The following is a 16,986-nucleotide window of genomic DNA, read 5'->3' on the forward strand; positions in this document are numbered from 1 at the left end:
ACATTGTCAATCTTTTTTTCATTCGGCTCCATCTCGGGATTTATCAATGCCCATAGAACCCAGTTTGTCTACTCTTTATCTGACTGTAACTACACTGTCGGTAGGGTCTTTTTTAAATGTGTGTATGGATGGGCTCCGTAAGGAACATTTAAAAGACTTCTTTTACGGCTGGTGACAGTGGTGTCCGTTTGTTGCAGTCCCTAACAAAATTGGTAAATTTTTCTTTTGAAAGGTACTTTAAATCGTGAGGTGTAACGTTCCCTTTATGGAGCCTCACTGTGTGCCTTAAATAAAGCCGATGGCGGCGTCAAACCGATTGCGGTATCCAGTGTCTTGAGACGACGTTTAGTCGCAAAATTGTGCTGTCGGGCAGTAAAGGAAGAAATGGCTGCATACCTTCAACCACATCAGCTCGGTTTTGGAACAGCACTAGGATCAATAGAATGTGAAGCTGCCATACACGCTACTCGTGCGTTAGCCTGTGTCAACTCTGATCATATAATTATCAATTCGACATACGCAATGATTTTAACAGTGTTGAAAGGAATGTTTTGCTGAGGAGTAATGTAACAGGGAACCTAAACTTTATCCTTTCTTACATCAGTGTTATTCGTCTCCAAGCAAGCTATTTTATCACGAGACATCTATCAACTGTTAGATCATTAACACTCCTGTTACATTGTGACACCGTTTGTGCAAATTGTTTGGCTTGAGTTGTTATGAGAATTATCACTCATCATGAATAAGAACAGTTGCTGCGTTTCTAATTGCCCTGGAGGGGAGTCCAATATATTTCATAATAGTTAATAGACATAATAAGTTTCAGTTGACTATTTATACCTTTCCACATTAACTAATCTTATCATATATGTTTGTCGATTACTGTTACGACCGCTTTCTCAATTGAGTACTTATTCTAGCTGATCATCGCCTAGAACCTCTTAGATACAGATACATAGTGCCCACTTTACGACAATTTGATCCCCATTACACACCTACACCCTGATCCTAAATTTGATAGACACTTCTCTAATATTAATATAAGTACATACATGTTGAAGCATTGTCTTTTACAGTAATGTTTATTTTCATGCGATATACTTCATTAATTTCCAAATCCTTCAAAGAGAGAAGACTTATTTTGGTCTTGGGTAATGAAAATAAGAGGAGAAATTATCATCAATAATTATGATGCAAAATTCATATACAACAACCGAAGAGTTTGTCACAAGCATTTTGAATCAAAATATTTTCATCTCAAACAAAAGTTACATAATTATAAATGATCCATGGTCAATAAATAACGTTTGGTCGTAAACATGCCAAATAAATAAAATTATAAATTAATAATTACAAATCATAATGTAAATACTATAATATGGGTGTCTAGCCTGCAATAAATGACTATTTTTTATGGAAAAGTATGTATTACCTTTACAAGGATATAAATTTATACTATTATTGGTTTTTCTTTAAGACTACATACTTTGTATCATTCTTAGATGTAAATTGTAATTTAAATTTGATTGCAAGTGTCACATGGGTGGTGGTTATAACTTTAATTGTTTTTTCTTTGTTTTAGCCATGGTGACTTGGCAAAACCGCAGCCTGGTCCACAAGGGCGGTTGTTGTCAAACCAATTATGGACCGACTTAACGGAACTTCTGAACTCCATGGGTGGGGGGGGGGGGTACTAAAATCCACCGAAAAATGGAAAAAAGTATGTCTAGATTACTGTCTTAGAATACTGGCTCTATATATTATAATATTAATTCTTATCATCTTACAAGTTATTTATTAAATTACTAATTCTTTTAAGGTATGGGCGGACTGGAAAACTAAAACTAAAAAAAAAGCCATCTTGATTAAGCGGCACACGTCTGGAACGGGGGGAGGCCCAAGTAATGGGCTGACCCTCACAGCGCCGCTGGTGTTTAGGTGCCGATTGCTTATATTTGATCTAAGAGCCGAATATAGTGCAGTGCTAGTATCTGTAATTATTTTTTATAATGATATATATATTTTATACATGTAGGTATAAATTTATATTTTTAGTACCTAGATTAATTTAATTTTTACCTAGCATTTTAAACAACTGTGTATGTCTCAAACAGTCTTCCCAGTCCCAGGAACTTGTGAGGTGTCCGGACTGCTCCCAGCCACGTTTTTTCAAGGGACAGAGAGGCCTGAAGATACATTATGGGAAACAACACCGCCAACCATCGTCCACGCAGCCACCGCCGCCGCCCGCTCATGTACCCACAGACCATAACCACAGTTACAGTAGGCCTGCTGGTGACGGGCTGTGGAAGCAATTAGCGGAGCTAAAGGCCACCTGCCCGGTGGTGGTGGCACGGATACCCCGCGGCGCGCGGAATACGAAGGCCGCCTCTTTGTCCAAATGCATCCGACAAACGATAGAAAACAATGACGTCAGCAGCTGGGAGCAATTTAGCCCCCAGTCAGCATGTGGATTCAGGTCGACCCCTGTCTAATTTCTATAGAACCGACCTATTTAGTATTTTTGCCTTTAATGCCTCGGCCATTTTATTATGGTCTAGGAGTCAGGTAACAAACACAAGAAAAGGTCTTTACACACGTCTTTCTAAGAAGTAACGTGGTGTTTATTTGTTTCTGGAATGCACATAAAAATATTAGCAGGTAGTCAAATACATAGTATGATTTTTAAGCAATTTTAAATATTTCTTCCCTTTTTGCCCACAAAGTACCGAAATATTAAAAAAAACAAAACAATTTGATTGAAATTTAATTAAAAAAATAAACAAAAACTATCTTTCTTCTGACGACGGACAACTTTTTACTGAAACTAAATTTTAGTACTGAAGTGAATAACTAACGCAAAACTGTATCACTGACTCTTACAGTGGTTTTCTTTACTCAGTACAATAACAGCATCAGAGGCCACAAATACCTAATTACATAATATTAAATTTATCATAATTACAAAATATATAAATTATTTATTAAAAATACCAACCAGCTTTGACCACGGTAAACTCATATCGATGAGAAAAAAACGCCCGTGGATCAAGTGCTCATAATTAGCTGTAAATACATGTATTTATTTAAAATGCGAGTAATTTATTATTATTCTATTAACTAATCACTTTTATAATTCTTAGTGTTGATAAATAATAGACGCATTTTTCCTGAAATAAAAATGACATATTATGTATCTAGCCTATCTGAAACCTAGTTAAACATTGTGAGATATGGCGTTTCGACTTTCTCCGTGTTCGGCATCATAAGGGTCACAGTGACAGTTAAATAAAGTCCATTTTTCTCTCCACCTTTAGTTTGCAAGGTGCGGGTGCCTATATAAATAGAGTGAGTCGCCCGCGCGCCTCAGTTGTAATATCACCATGCAGAAATGACTAGGTTTCAGATAGGCTAGATACATAATATGTCATTTTTATTTCAGGAAAAATGCGTCTATTATGTAGTCTGAGCCTATCTGAAACCTAGTTAAACATTGTGAGATGTGTTTATTATCGCATGGTGGAGAGAAAACCAACTGTGACCCATAAGCTACTGATGAGTATATCAGTAGATAAATATTTGAATCTATAAATTTATAATGCATAGATTTCTAGGTAGTAGATATACTAAAAAGAAAGGTATAAGTATACATAAGACTTAAGTACTTCCTTATTATTCCTGACTTGTCAGAAAGTTATGGAAGGTATAATGTACCTATTCATATAGGTAGGTATTATACATATGGATACACACAGTGCCTCTTCGAAAGCAATACTTATAAGTAATTATTAATCAAAATCTTGTTATTGTCAAGGCAATATTTTTAACATACACTAGCCGAATGGATGGAACCAGTGAAATACTTTGCAACAATATTTAAAAGCTGTAAAATGTAGAATATCGATCCAGCCCGCTGGGGCTCAGGCCAGCACATGCTGACTAGGGTATGTAATTCTGGACTGACCTCAGAAATGCAGCAGCCGACCCTGGAGCCTCGTGGACCTGCTCAGTCAGCCCCGTACGACGACACGACCTGCAACACCTGGCGCGGCATCTAGTCCTTGGAACGAGGAGTGGTGCTTGAAGGGAAGATAATTTTACTAAATATCTCAGCCTCATCAGCTACTGGAAAAGATTAGATGAAGGCTGTGACACTGGCGGATAACTAAGTATTCAGTTTTTCAAAACACGATGCAGGTCACCATATTCATATTCTAGATTGACAAGTAACACACAGTCTAATTTTGTATTCTAACTAACTCGGCGGTTAACGAGTTCCTGTGCAGTCCTACTAGGAAGGAAAGTTATTTTATAAGCCTTTGCACCGATTTTGTAGGCTACTATCATTCTGTATCATCATGGTGTGAATATTATGAGCTCTGGCAGCATTCCTTGGTAGATGACATCAATTAATAAAGATTGATTAACACAACAATAACAATTATAATAGTTGATAAATGAAACCCGGCTAACATGTCTTAACTGGGTAAGTAAATGATCAGTCATGCCACCAGGATAAGTAAAATGTTCAGTACTTCATATGAAAAACATTAACAAGGTCACCTTTAGGTATGTTCGTCAACACTAAGGGTAGGTCCCGGCCAAAACCTTAATTTAGGCTTCGCCTTGTTGCAACTTCAAAGGTACGTAAGTAGGTACACTAGGTACCTACTTACATTGTTGTAGGTTAAATTTTAAAACCATTAAGTCAACCAAGACAACACAAAATAAAATAGCTCGATTAAATAAAGATGGTACGTAAAGATGTTAGTTGTACCTGATCAGACCTGATGCAACGACAGCCAACATAGACTCTCTAATCTGTGGAAGCAACAATCATGGTGGCGGGAACATGGACAGTTGGACGAGCCACCTCGAGCCTGACTTATCAATCAGAACTGACAGTTCGCCAACAGCAGATAGCGGCTATCTATAGGTAAACTTAGGTAGTAAGCTATACCAAAGAAAAAGTCCTTGGACATCGATATGACAGTGGAACGGTGAATAACTATGACATTCTTCAAAACAAAAAGGCTTGTTGTTGATACCCAGCTAAGGAAGGTTACCTACTTCAGCGACCTGATATTGCATTCTGAAAGAACTGCGAAGAGTTATGACTAATAATTATTACTTATTTTGAAAGTTTTCAGCAAACTCTAATAAATCAAGCAGCTACCACGACGCCACGTCACCACTGCCCGGTTATAACTCTGTACTAGCTTAGTAGATATATATACCAGAGAGCTCCAATCAGATGCGAGTACAAACATTTTACTTGGTAACTAGTTACGTAACTAACTGAAAGATCCTTAAAAAAAAAGTTGAGGATTACTCAAAATGGAATTGTGAAAACGGCACGTCTGAACCAGTCAGTCTAAGAAGTTTCAGCAGATACAGTGTTGAAAAATAGTTATGAAACGTTTGCGCCAGAATCGAATTAAAAATACATTTTCATTGAGAAGCCGTTTAGGCATGAATAGGTACTTTCATCCTTTGAATTGTGCTCCAAATGATGAATTCATAGAAATTTAATGACGACTGCCATTGTTTATTATCTAGCCCAGTAATTTGAGTAAGGCTGCGGCTACACGTGATGTGATACACAGTACACAGTAGGTATATGCATGTTCCCAGAATAGTGGAAGTTATAATTTTACCAAAAGGTAGTCGTCTCGTGCAAGAGCACCGTTACTCGATTTATTCGATACACAACTATATAGTAGACAGCTGCTGCGTAGGAGGTTCACGCATTTTTCAACAAGAGCTCGGATACACACTCACAATCCACTGGGACATAAGGAAGACAGCTAATATGGTGCCACTCAGAAACCGCGATGACACTCTGATCATGATCACCGGACAGTAGGATCATAATAAATTCGGTAACTTGTGAAGCGGTATGGTATAGCAACAGCGACTTTCACGAAATCAGGAATTAGCTCAGTGCTTTTAGGTTGAACACTCGCCGGTGGGATTCACTTTGCTCACAGCCGAGAAAAGAAAAGACTCAAAGCTGGAATCTGCCGATGTGTCATGACACTTAAAGATAGTGTCTGGGGGGTCACTTTATATGACGAAAAACGAACTTTCAGTGCACTGCGGCGCGAGCCGCTCTATCTGTTTGTATGTATTAAACGTGCCGATTGAACGACAGCTCTCGTTCGTTCGTTTCTCATCAGTATAGAGTAACGCTCCTGTACTTACCGTGCGTCACCATTCCCATGAGCAGTCCAATGATCTTTAGGCAGTTTAGAACAAAAGCTGCATTAGACAGTTTCTTCAGAAGAGACATCGAAATAAAATAAAAAATTGATTGCACAACTATCCCCAGGAGCAGTCTACAGGTCACTTTGGGCAGTTCAGAAGAAAGCTGCTTTAACAGGATACCTCAGCGGAGGCATCAAATTGAAGTGCTATAACACTTTTAGAAGCGGTGCACGTTACCCGATTTGTCGTCCTCCATGCCGATGTGGCTACGGCGACTGCAGGTGGTTACTCAGGCTTCGTTGGTGTGCCCTTGTATGGCTAACATGACCAACCTTGGCAGTAAACGTTCGTCTGCATATGCCAAAATCACTGATGAATAGCGCACGTTACTCGATACCTTCTAGATAAGTCACTCATAATGATGGCTGATGACGATGATGACCGTGCTAGCAATAGTGCAGGCGTTTCCGCTGAGCATAAAATCTCTTCCCAGACAGGGGGCGTTTGGATCTGGCAACCAGAACAGGAGTGCCAGGTGTGCGCAGCGATGCAGGTGGAACAACACAGCCGCCAGGGCAGGAGTGCATGGCTGGGTCTATGCAGCGATGCAGGTAGCACAAACCGGTGGCCAGGGCCAGGACCGGGTGTACACTGCGATGTAGGTGGCACAAAACGGTGGCCAGGGCCAGGACCGGGTGTACAGCCGCCAGGGCAGGAGTGCATGGCTGGGTCTATGCAGCGATGCAGGTACCACAAACCGGTGGCCAGGGCCAGGACCGGGTGTACGCTGCGATGCAGGTGGCACGAGACGGCGGCCAGCGCAGGAGCACAGGGCCGGGTGTATGCTGCGATGCAGGTGGCACGAACCGGTGGCCAGGGCAGGAGCGCAGGGCCGGGTTTACGCTGCGATGCAGGTGCCACGAGACGGCGGCCAGCGCGGGAGCACAGGGCCGGGTGCAGGTTACACGAAACTTCAATTTCACCGAATCGGCCTGCCTACCCTCAGCGGGTAGGTACCGGCGGATCACATTACTCGCCGCACATGCCACAATGTCCCAACATACTGAAACTCGGAGCCACGTGCTTCCTGTAAAAAAATCCTATGATGGTCCTGGAAAGCTCCTGTTTTTAAAGCCTTACATAAGCTATAATCAAGTGCATTATTGTAATAGCAAAGTTTTTATCAACTGTTTTCTAAAAATATTAGAAATTGAGGGTAGAAAAATATATTTTTATAATTTTTTCCTGTATAAAATTAACATATGCTTTACTAAAAGCGGTCATTAATGTAAGTATCTAGCTCAAGCGCCACTAGTAGGACCGGAATATGTGATCAATCATCACCACGACTATTGAATCGGACCCTACTGCGTGGGATAAAAACCCCAAGCGCCGGAGCATTATGACCAGTGGCTGAGCTTTTAAAAGCAGTAAATAATAGCATTTTACTCACGGCTTATCAACTCAAACCTTCGTTGCGAAATCCTCAGCAATGGCTGCGTGCGCAGCAGCCGGCAGGCCCCGCGCCGTCTGGTCCGCATCACGCTACAGCTCCCGGCAGCGAGGACTCCGCAAATTCAATATTATATTTTTCCCCGTCGGAGCGAAGCCGACGAGAACCGTGGCTACATTGAGCCATTTTGCCGAAGTGTTCACTTCAAAAATCAAAAACCAACTGAGGCGCGCGGGCGACTCACTCTATTTATATAGGCACCCGCACCTTGCAAACTAAAGGTGGAGAGAAAAATGGACTTTATTTAACTGTCACTGTGACCCTTATGATGCCGAACACGGAGAAAGTCGAAACGCCATATCTCACAATGTTTAACTAGGTTTCAGATAGGCTCAGACTACATAATATAGCTTCCAACTTATAAATTCCAAGGACAATATCGTTTTTTACGGATATAAAATGCTAACTAAGAAAATAAAAAAGAAAAAAAAATGTCTGAAACATTAGTAAACCTTTTTTTAAATGATCAAAAGCTGTACGAATTCGGTGGTAAGAGTATGATCTACCAACAAGTAAAAATTATTGTTATTATGAAAAAAGTAAATTCAATTCAACTTCGCATATCGGCCACGAGTAGGGTTAATCAAGCTTGAAAAAAAATATGAGATGATACTTTCACTACTATTAGTAAAATTATTTCATTTTCATTTACAAAAATCTTATGATATAATATAAGGTACAATACAAATTCCTATATTAAAATTACATTAAGAAGCCTAGCATAGCCTCTGTTTATAAGGATAAAAAAAATAACAATACAAACAGGTTTTACGTAAGTGAAATTTATTTATTGTGATATTCATTTATTATGCATTCTCATTTTGTTCTTCGGTGATGCGTGAAAAAGATGTCGCTAAGAGAATCTTTCTCTATGTAGGTATAAAGTTAACAAATCTACTTTCTGTGTAAACTGTGCATATAATGTGCTTATAAATCTAAATATTTCAATGCCTAAATTCAAGATTAATGAAAGAATTAGAATAGAAAAAAATTAAGAGCCTGCGTCGGACAATGTCGTTGTGCACATTAATTTGTAAAAGCTGACCGTAACCTTCACGATCTGTAAACAAATGAAAATAAAGGATAACAATGACGAAATTAAAAAAAAAACGAATAATTAAATGAGAATGGCCAAATCTGACCCGCTTTGCAGCCACTAACCAAGCCTATTTTTATTCAATAATAAAGGTGATCTTAATGAGGGAAAAATATTTAAAAAAATCTAACTCACTTTAAAAAAAATACTTTGTATGAGGGAAACATCTAGTCAGTACAAGGACTTGATCTTTCAGCACCTATCTCTTCGTTCTCCCATGCCTCATAATATTAAAATTTACACCAGGATATACTGTATATAGTCATGGGCTACACATCAGTATAATGTTTCATCAAAGGCTGCTCTGGCGGGTCATGGCGCCTTAGAGAAATGGCCATTCTCCTTTATTAAATAACTAACTAAGATTATGGAGTCATTACCGACCTGGATAAAAGTAATAACTGTGACTTCATTGAAAGGGCCGGCGTTATAAACGAATTTCCTGTTGACCGTCGAAGACATGATGTAGACAAGTCGACGAATTTTAGGGCTCTTATCCACCCAGTCAGAGTCGTATACCGCTGCGCTTATATTCTCGCTCTGATGGAAATATATTAGTTATGAAAACACGTTAATATCTATATTATAGGTAGTCCATTGATTGGCATAGTTTTGTAGTAGAAGATAATCGATAATAGCAATTAAAGGGATTGTCACAGAATTTGGGTCCTGGCAAGACAACTGCGACGCTACCCCAGTATTTTAAGTTATTCTGCAATATGCCGAATGCATTTTTAATGTGCAAACAATTTTAATTTCGAAAATTAGTTACAAAACATGTGAGGGCACTGAGGATTTGATTGATATTTTATGCAAATAAATGGCCTAATCTGATCATATCGCTCATTTGGAATATAGCAACCTTATATACTTTATATTCAAGGCCAACATATATTGGGGTGGCGATCGTTAGGAGAGGCCTATGTCCAACAGTGGACTACAGAAGGCTGAGAGAGAGAGAGAGAGAGACAAGGCCAACAAACGGTAATGATAAAATTTACAAAATATTCTGAAGCTTACAAATATAAAAACAAATACAAGGCGAACTGCAACGTAGTTAGTACTAGCGAAAAGAAAGCAAGAAGACTAAGACGGAGATAAAAGACTTAACACTTTAGTCTTCTAAAATTGAAATTTCACAAAAAGGGGGGGGGGGGGGTAGATATATATAGGTTGATAGAAAACATAAATTATAATAAGATTTTACTTCAGTTTTTACTACATAATTATTTAAGAAGTTTTGATACATATATTTTTTTAAAGAATATGAGTTCAAGATTACTGTCATATTACTGATAAATGTTTTTTCTGTCATCTTATGATACAATCATTCGATTCCTACATAAATTTTGAGAAATTTCTTACCTGATGCATTACTTGATGTCCGTGCCAATAGTAATAAAAAGCTTCAACCACTAATGATACAACTAGCACTTGCGACGCAATCTTCGATGATTTTTTGAGCTATAAAGTAAAAAGAAGCGTAAATAAATTATGCAAAACCGTCAATATAGTTGAGAGTCACAGAATCAGCATGCTGGCTTAACACCATTCGAGATAACGTGATTATTTAACACACGATGCTCCATCTCCGCGCCAAAAAAAAATATGTTAATTTTAGCTGCTCGAACAAAAAAAACTCCCGACTCCTAGGCCTCCGTCAGTCAAAATTCGAAATGGGAAGCGAAAATAAACTTACGTTTGCCAAACTAAATAGTATAAGACTCATATTTATAGATGCAATCAGCAAATACATGAAGAGAATGGGCGACATTATTTTGTTCAATCTTTTTTGTGTGCTGTAAACAAAAAATGATATGTAAAATAATTACACCAATATAAATAGGTTAATATACTTATATTAAAGTAAGCGTAACCTACAAAAGTATATCGGCGTAGCGTTTGTAACAGTTTATTAAATTACGATACTGATCCTCTTCACTATCCGTGTCCAGCGCTCGTCGAAACATCTCACTCAGTGCTTCTAATTGTCCAGCCATAGCTATCATAGTTGATACACACAAGATATCGAACACAGTCAAATAGGTAACGGTGAAAAATGAATATAGAAACTGCACAATTATGTATGGGTAAACATTCCACCTTCCGGTAGCAGGTTCCGTAGGCCAGAGCAAATAAAACGTAATGTAGGTCGGATCAATTTCGTGCAATGTTTCAATTTGAACTATAACCATCAATAAATTTTCCCCGTAATTGAATGTCCATGTTGAATAGCTTCCAATGACCCAGGCCCATGCTACAGTGTTACAGTACTTAGTACTTCTTTTAACAATGCCCTTCAAATGTTCATCTTGTTGTTGTTGAAGCTCAGTCTCTGAAAGCCAGTTGAAAGTTTCCATCCATTTTGGCAAATTATAAAAGTAAAGTGCCATCTTTATGAGCCCCAGATGGAAAAATCCCGTTTGAAACAAGTTTAAGAAAAAATGAGCAATACGTTTAGAAAATAGCATGTACAGAATCTGACTCATGAAAGTGATAAATAGGCAAAATGGTATGATGTAATGAACTTTCTTCAGCTTCCATAGCCCACAAGATTTTAAAAATACAATGGCCAATCCCATCGAAGGGTATTTAGGATCTGTAAAATAAGCAGCTACAGAAGCTGCAAATGATTTCATTGTTTGTATTTAATACTTGCAATTTTATAACAACAACCAACCAACCCAGACTTATGTGTGAACGTCATGGGAAACAAGTTCAGGAATACAAATATATATATATCGTTTTAACTTTCCATCAATTGCTTGTCAAGTTCTTTTTAATAATTTTAATAACTTAATAATGCTAATTATTGAATTAATAATACTTAAATATTTGTGTTAATAGTCGTCGTCTTCCGTTTTACCTAGTACGATCGATAAGCGCCGATTTTTGAATGGCCAGATCAAAAGTCAGTTAGTTATCTGTACAATAAATAAGTTCCACTATTATCCTAACGAACGACTAAGGGTGGGTTGCACCATTTAACTTTAACGATTACAAACGTCAAATCGTCCGTCAAAGCATCGGTGAAGCGAAAAATTGGTTGCACCATTGAACTATGGTTAAAATGACGTCATAACTTTAACGATAATCATAACCACCCCATGTTGACTGGTTAGCGCTTTTGTTAAAGTCAGGTAGCTGTCAAACGCGTTGTATAACCTAAATTGTTCAGTATTACGTACAAATATTAATATTAAATAATTCTTATCATCTTATTTAATAAAATAAGCACAAGTGAACTTGTACTAAGTACATATATGTACAATATTCTTAAGTACTTACTTATTTTAATTTGTTAATTCCTACCAGTGGAAACTTGTAATGACTAGCTGTTATTTATTTTAATATGTTACTCAACATTGTAATAGTCGCTAGTTTTCCGAATAAAATAAATAATAAATAAAATATCGTTCCTAGGTGAAATAGCGCTTGAAAAAAGTTCCTTAGAAGATTAGATTGAGGTGAAATATGTACGGAACTTACGAAATATGAAGAGAAATTATACTTTCAGAGAACTGATAGATTCGCAACTTGGGATGAGAACTCGTTCTTGGATAGGTTCCAAGTCTCAAAAAATGTGGCTCGTGTGTTGGCTTTAAAACTAGAACCTTTCTTACTGCCTCCAACGACGAAGTAAGTACCAATGCACCTATTATTATGTTGTATAATGATCATCTTCACTACCAAATAAGCGTCCACTTCTAGACATAGAGCTCTCCCAAGGAGCTAAACAAAACTGTGCCCTCGGCCTTCCTAATCCAGCCACTACCGGCTACCTGCCGGTTGCCGGTCCAGCGCAGCAATCCAATATCAAAGCTACCTACGTAACTTTTTAATTGAATAACCTTGTTTTCAGAAATTTTGCAATCAATGAAAATAAGAGTCAGTAAAATAAGGTCAAGCTCCTCAAAGGGCCAGCCCGTCGGTAGATTCCTTCTCTACATCACGACCCCACTCTTCAGAACCAGAGTTCAAAACTGGTCATCATTACAGTAGTGCGTGTATGGCCTTCACCTATGACCAGGAACAAGGTTTACAAGTGACTGTTAGCGATTTCAAATATCCAGTTTTCTCAAATTTAATGGGGATTGGCCTGAAGTTAAAAATGATACAAAAACTTTTCACCCGAGACCTAGGGTCAGTCGATTGTTGGTTGAAAACACATCGAAAGTTCCACCTCGAGTACCCCTGCAAAAGCCAGGAGGAGAAAATCCAAATTATGCAAGAGCTACTAGGCAGCTGCCCTGCAAAAGCTGGCCAATGGGCAGAAATATAACTGATCGCCCACAAATTCCACCACTCCTCATCCCCGACGAGGTCCAATCCCCACACTCCCCACATATTAAAAAAAAACACGAAAAAAAAAAGATTGCACCGTGTGCTTGAGACTCGGACATGATGGGAAGCGGTGTCGGTCATATTTCAAAAGCGTCATCTGTCAAAAGCGGCATGCCATGTTATTGTACCCAGAGCTAGCTATTGTACCCTAGCAGAACAAACCAAATGATGAAGTCGAGGAAGTTTGTTGTTATTTGCATAGAGCACAAGTCATCGGCGTATTGCCCTATAAATGCATCCTTAATGTTACGACAAATATCAATAGTGGCTAAGTTGAACAGTAGAGGGGATATGGGGTCACCCTGGGCAATACCTTTGCTTGTCCATCTGATATGTACTATATTGTTTTCTTCATCGGTTTTAATTTGAAGATGTCTTTCTTTTAGATACTCCCAAAGGTATAGACATATTATGTTGGCCCCTACTTTCAACCTATCCAGTATTGTCAGAGCTCTATCGATTATAATATTGTTGTAAGCACCTTCAATATCCAGGAAGCAAGCCAAAGTAGCATAATTCTTAGTGAATCCAAGTTGTATATGTGAGATCAGTCTCGCTAAACAGTCTAGGCAAGATCTCCTGAACCCAGTCGTATGAGGAGATAATAACTTATTATGTTCCACATACTATTCAAGGCGTTTAGTTTATGAGTTTATACATTTTATTTGATTTTGACTTCGATCATATTTGACATTATTATTCTTGTGTCTTTTTATTTTAATTTATTTTAAGAATTAATTTAAAACTAAGTGTTAAAATGGAACATAATGGCGGGTGAAATACTTACAAGCAGAAATGATTGATTTTGTAACTAAACCATTTATTTTCGCTGTAGTTTATTTGTTTAATGGTGTTTTGATTAGGAGGACACACAAGGATTGTACTTTTTGTGCCGAATAAGAATGAATACAGGATATAGCTTCGAACTGTTTTTACTTTTTGTGAAAACTTCATTGGTGTGTGATAAACTATTTAATTAAATTTTTAAGTAATATTAAGAAACACTGTATGTTTTCTTTACCAATTGTTCACGCCGACGCCGCCTTATTACGAGCGCCGGCCATAGAGCCTAAACTAATTAATTAATAATTCTTAATTCTTCATTCTTAAATCTAATTTCTAAACCTCTTGTAAAATACTAATACTTCTATTTAATATAAATACTAACGAGCAAGAATTTCTATATCTTTATTATCATCTTCATCACCACCGTCACGCACGTCACCCTCGTTTTCGAGTCTTCGCCATGGCCCTGGCAACGGTGGTTTTCGTGTACGAGCGTTTGATTGAGCGAAAGTTGCAGAGGATCTTCAGAGACAGCATCGCAATTGACGCCTTTCCAGCCAGGAACTCAATGACCATCCGCAGAGCATGCCCCGAAGGATAGACAAGTCCGTCCGAAATACTAAAAGCCAGTGGGAATTTTGGAAACACTAGATTCTTCTGAGAACATGCAAGGTGCCTGATCTCATCATACTCGCGGCGTTGCCGACGCGATGTGGTTGCGATGTGGTCGTATTACGCAGGTGGTCGATAACAACGGCAAAATGTGGCACGTGCGAATTGGATTATTCATTTTCAATACAAAATATACGCCCGACCACACGGCGTGGTTGTGGCTGTGGTATGGTTGTGGTACGTCTGAATTGACCCTAAGGGCGCTAGGTGCTTAGCTGCCGGCCGGCAGGTTCAGCTTATTGACGCCTGCCTTCAGGCCAATGGTTGTGGGGAGTGGTGTGAGTTGCTGACTTATGTTGCATATATTGCCCTAAGGGCCCCCAGCGCCGAGGATCCACGTTCTCTTACAGCCAAGGTAAAGGAGAACATAACCTGATTATCTGATTCTTTGCTCAATGTTTATCCTTTGGTCCAAGGGAACAGGGGACTGTGTGTGAGGTTGCGGAAACCATAAGCTCATTTTGTAGTGGTTCCGCCGCTGGCCTGGATAGACTACGGCCACAACACCTGAAAGAGCTAATTTCTGTTTTCGCGGGTGATAACGGGCAGCGCCTCTTGGAAGCAATTTCCTTTTAGAAGAATTGCTGAATCTAGAGATCTGCCCGTTTTTATATGGCGCTTCTCTTTGTGCACTCACGAAAAGCGGGGGAGGAATACGACCTATTGCTGTTGGCTCTGTATTTTGACGGCTGGTGGCCAAACTAGGTTGTAAAGCAGTAAAGTCAGAAGTCTCTACATACCTGCAACCTCATCAATTAGGTTACGGCACAGAGCGTTGGGCTGCGAAGCAGCAATTCATGCCACTCACAATTTTGCCGAAGTTGGCTGTCAGAATGGTTCGCATGACGTCATTGTTAAGTTGGATCTGCAGAATGCGTTTAATAGTTTGGAAAGGAATCTTGTCGAAAATACAAGAACATACACCGACACTTTATCCCTTTCTAAACCAGTGCTACGCTAAACCAGTTGTTCCATGGTCCAGTCCAATATTATCACAGGTTGGGGCTCAACACTTTATTATTGCCAAATTTAACTCAAAGATCTGTAATAATTACGGATAATGCCATATAGGCCTGTTTGCAAAGACAGGCAGAAGGTGCAATTTGATGTTTCCTTAAGAAAATGTGACCTACTCACGTTACTCAAGCAGCGAAAGCGCAAGCGTTCTGAAAATGAGTATTAGATTGATGAAGTGCTAAATATTTCAGTGTGGATGAGATTATAACTTCTTGTGCAACAAAGTATCTAAAAAAAAAGAGATAGAGCCGAAATCAATATAAAAACCAGAGAAAATAATATAAAAACTGCTATTTAAGAAAAAGTGCGTCGGTGATTTTAAAAGCGCAATACGTTGTGATAACTCATATTAACGAAATTGTGGACATGACAGAGAAAATCATAAACAAAGTGTGAAAGTAAATATGAAACATAAATAAAATAAATCGCACTTGCGATAGCAATTACCGTGTTGCCAACAATTGCATGTGTATCCAGTGATGATTTCTTGTTTTTGATTGCCACTGGGACGCTGTTTTTTGACTAGTTTGAATTAGAAGTCGAAGGTATCGTATCAAAATCTGCATGGATTGACGTGTTTTTTTCAGATAAGCTAAAAATCATTTTATTCTGATAGTGGATAAAAAAGAAGGGATGAAGATTTAGACGACCGAATGGTGGTTAGTGACCCTGACTGCTATGCCGAAGGTCCCGGGTTCGTTCCTCTGCGGTAACTGAATGATGCATGACAACTAGTGAGGTATCATCATGGTTGTGTGTAATGTCCCGATTAAGCTCCAACCGAGTTCTGTTTTCTGTGCCCATGCGCTCCCTGGTGGACCTTTTTTAAATTATTCTTTAACTAAGTAAGTAAGAATTATTGCAAGTTAAAACACACCTGACCACTTTTTTTGGTGTTTTTTTCATAATTTTAAGTGCAAGAGTTCTGATTGTAAAAGAAATCAACTTACATGAGCTCCGTTAGGTGTGTTTGAACTTTCAATAATTATTGACTGCCTCGACGTCCAGATACGGTTTTAGTATCATGGTTTAGCTTATTTCATAAAAATACCATCAAAGGAGGGCTATTTTCAAATTAATTCAAGTAAATGTAATTTTTTGCTGTTTTTTACTGCCAAAAAAACTAGATAAGGTGCTTTTAACTTATTTTATGTAACTTTTTAGCAGTTGTAGATGTTTTTATTGGATAGAGATGACGTTTTGCGGATAAATCATTTAATTTCATGTCCGTAAGGCGTTTAAATCTCGAGATATGATTTTTATGAAGAAGAAGAAAAAACTAAGTATCTAAAACGTTTGTCGGGTCCGAAAAACAACACATTGTATATGAATTACAAAGAAACAAGATAAA

At 38.5% G+C, this 16,986-nt stretch overlaps 1 protein-coding gene across 3 annotated transcripts; it reads right to left on the reverse strand.

Moving 5' to 3' along the window:
* Positions 1 to 8,064: 8,064 nt before the first annotated feature.
* On the reverse strand, positions 8,065 to 16,765 carry LOC119694057 (putative odorant receptor 71a). Of its 3 annotated transcripts, XM_048628341.1 has the most exons (5): positions 10,698 to 16,765; positions 10,516 to 10,615; positions 10,182 to 10,280; positions 9,201 to 9,356; positions 8,065 to 8,780 (listed from the first exon to the last, which is right to left on the reverse strand). In XM_048628341.1, the coding sequence occupies exons 1-5, from the start codon at positions 11,453 to 11,455 to the stop codon at positions 8,712 to 8,714; spliced, it is 1,182 nt and encodes a 393-aa protein (XP_048484298.1). In that variant the 5' UTR covers positions 11,456 to 16,765; the 3' UTR covers positions 8,065 to 8,711. The 3 variants fall into 3 exon arrangements, with proteins under 3 accessions (XP_048484298.1, XP_048484299.1, XP_048484297.1); XM_048628342.1 differs by lacking the exon at positions 8,065 to 8,780 and having other exon boundaries at positions 9,085 to 9,356; positions 10,920 to 16,765; XM_048628340.1 differs by lacking the exon at positions 8,065 to 8,780 and having other exon boundaries at positions 9,085 to 9,356.
* Between the last annotated feature and the right edge of the window lie 221 nt (positions 16,766 to 16,986).

Source organism: Plutella xylostella, chromosome 20, assembly GCF_932276165.1.
Source record: "Plutella xylostella chromosome 20, ilPluXylo3.1, whole genome shotgun sequence".
Lineage (NCBI taxonomy): Eukaryota > Metazoa > Arthropoda > Insecta > Lepidoptera > Plutellidae > Plutella > Plutella xylostella.

What these genes read in the sequence shown, in the direction of transcription:
- LOC119694057 (XM_048628340.1), bottom strand. Translation starts at nt 11,455, where the DNA reads ATGAAATCATTTGCAGCTTCTGTAGCTGCTTATTTTACAGATCCTAAA. An exon ending in TACTATTTAGTTTGGCAAAC is followed by an intron (nt 10,281 to 10,515) that starts GTAAGTTTATTT and finishes TTTACTTTATAG; the next exon opens with CTCAAAAAATCATCGAAGAT. An exon ending in GACATCAAGTAATGCATCAG is followed by an intron (nt 9,357 to 10,181) that starts GTAAGAAATTTC and finishes TATTTCCATCAG; the next exon opens with AGCGAGAATATAAGCGCAGC.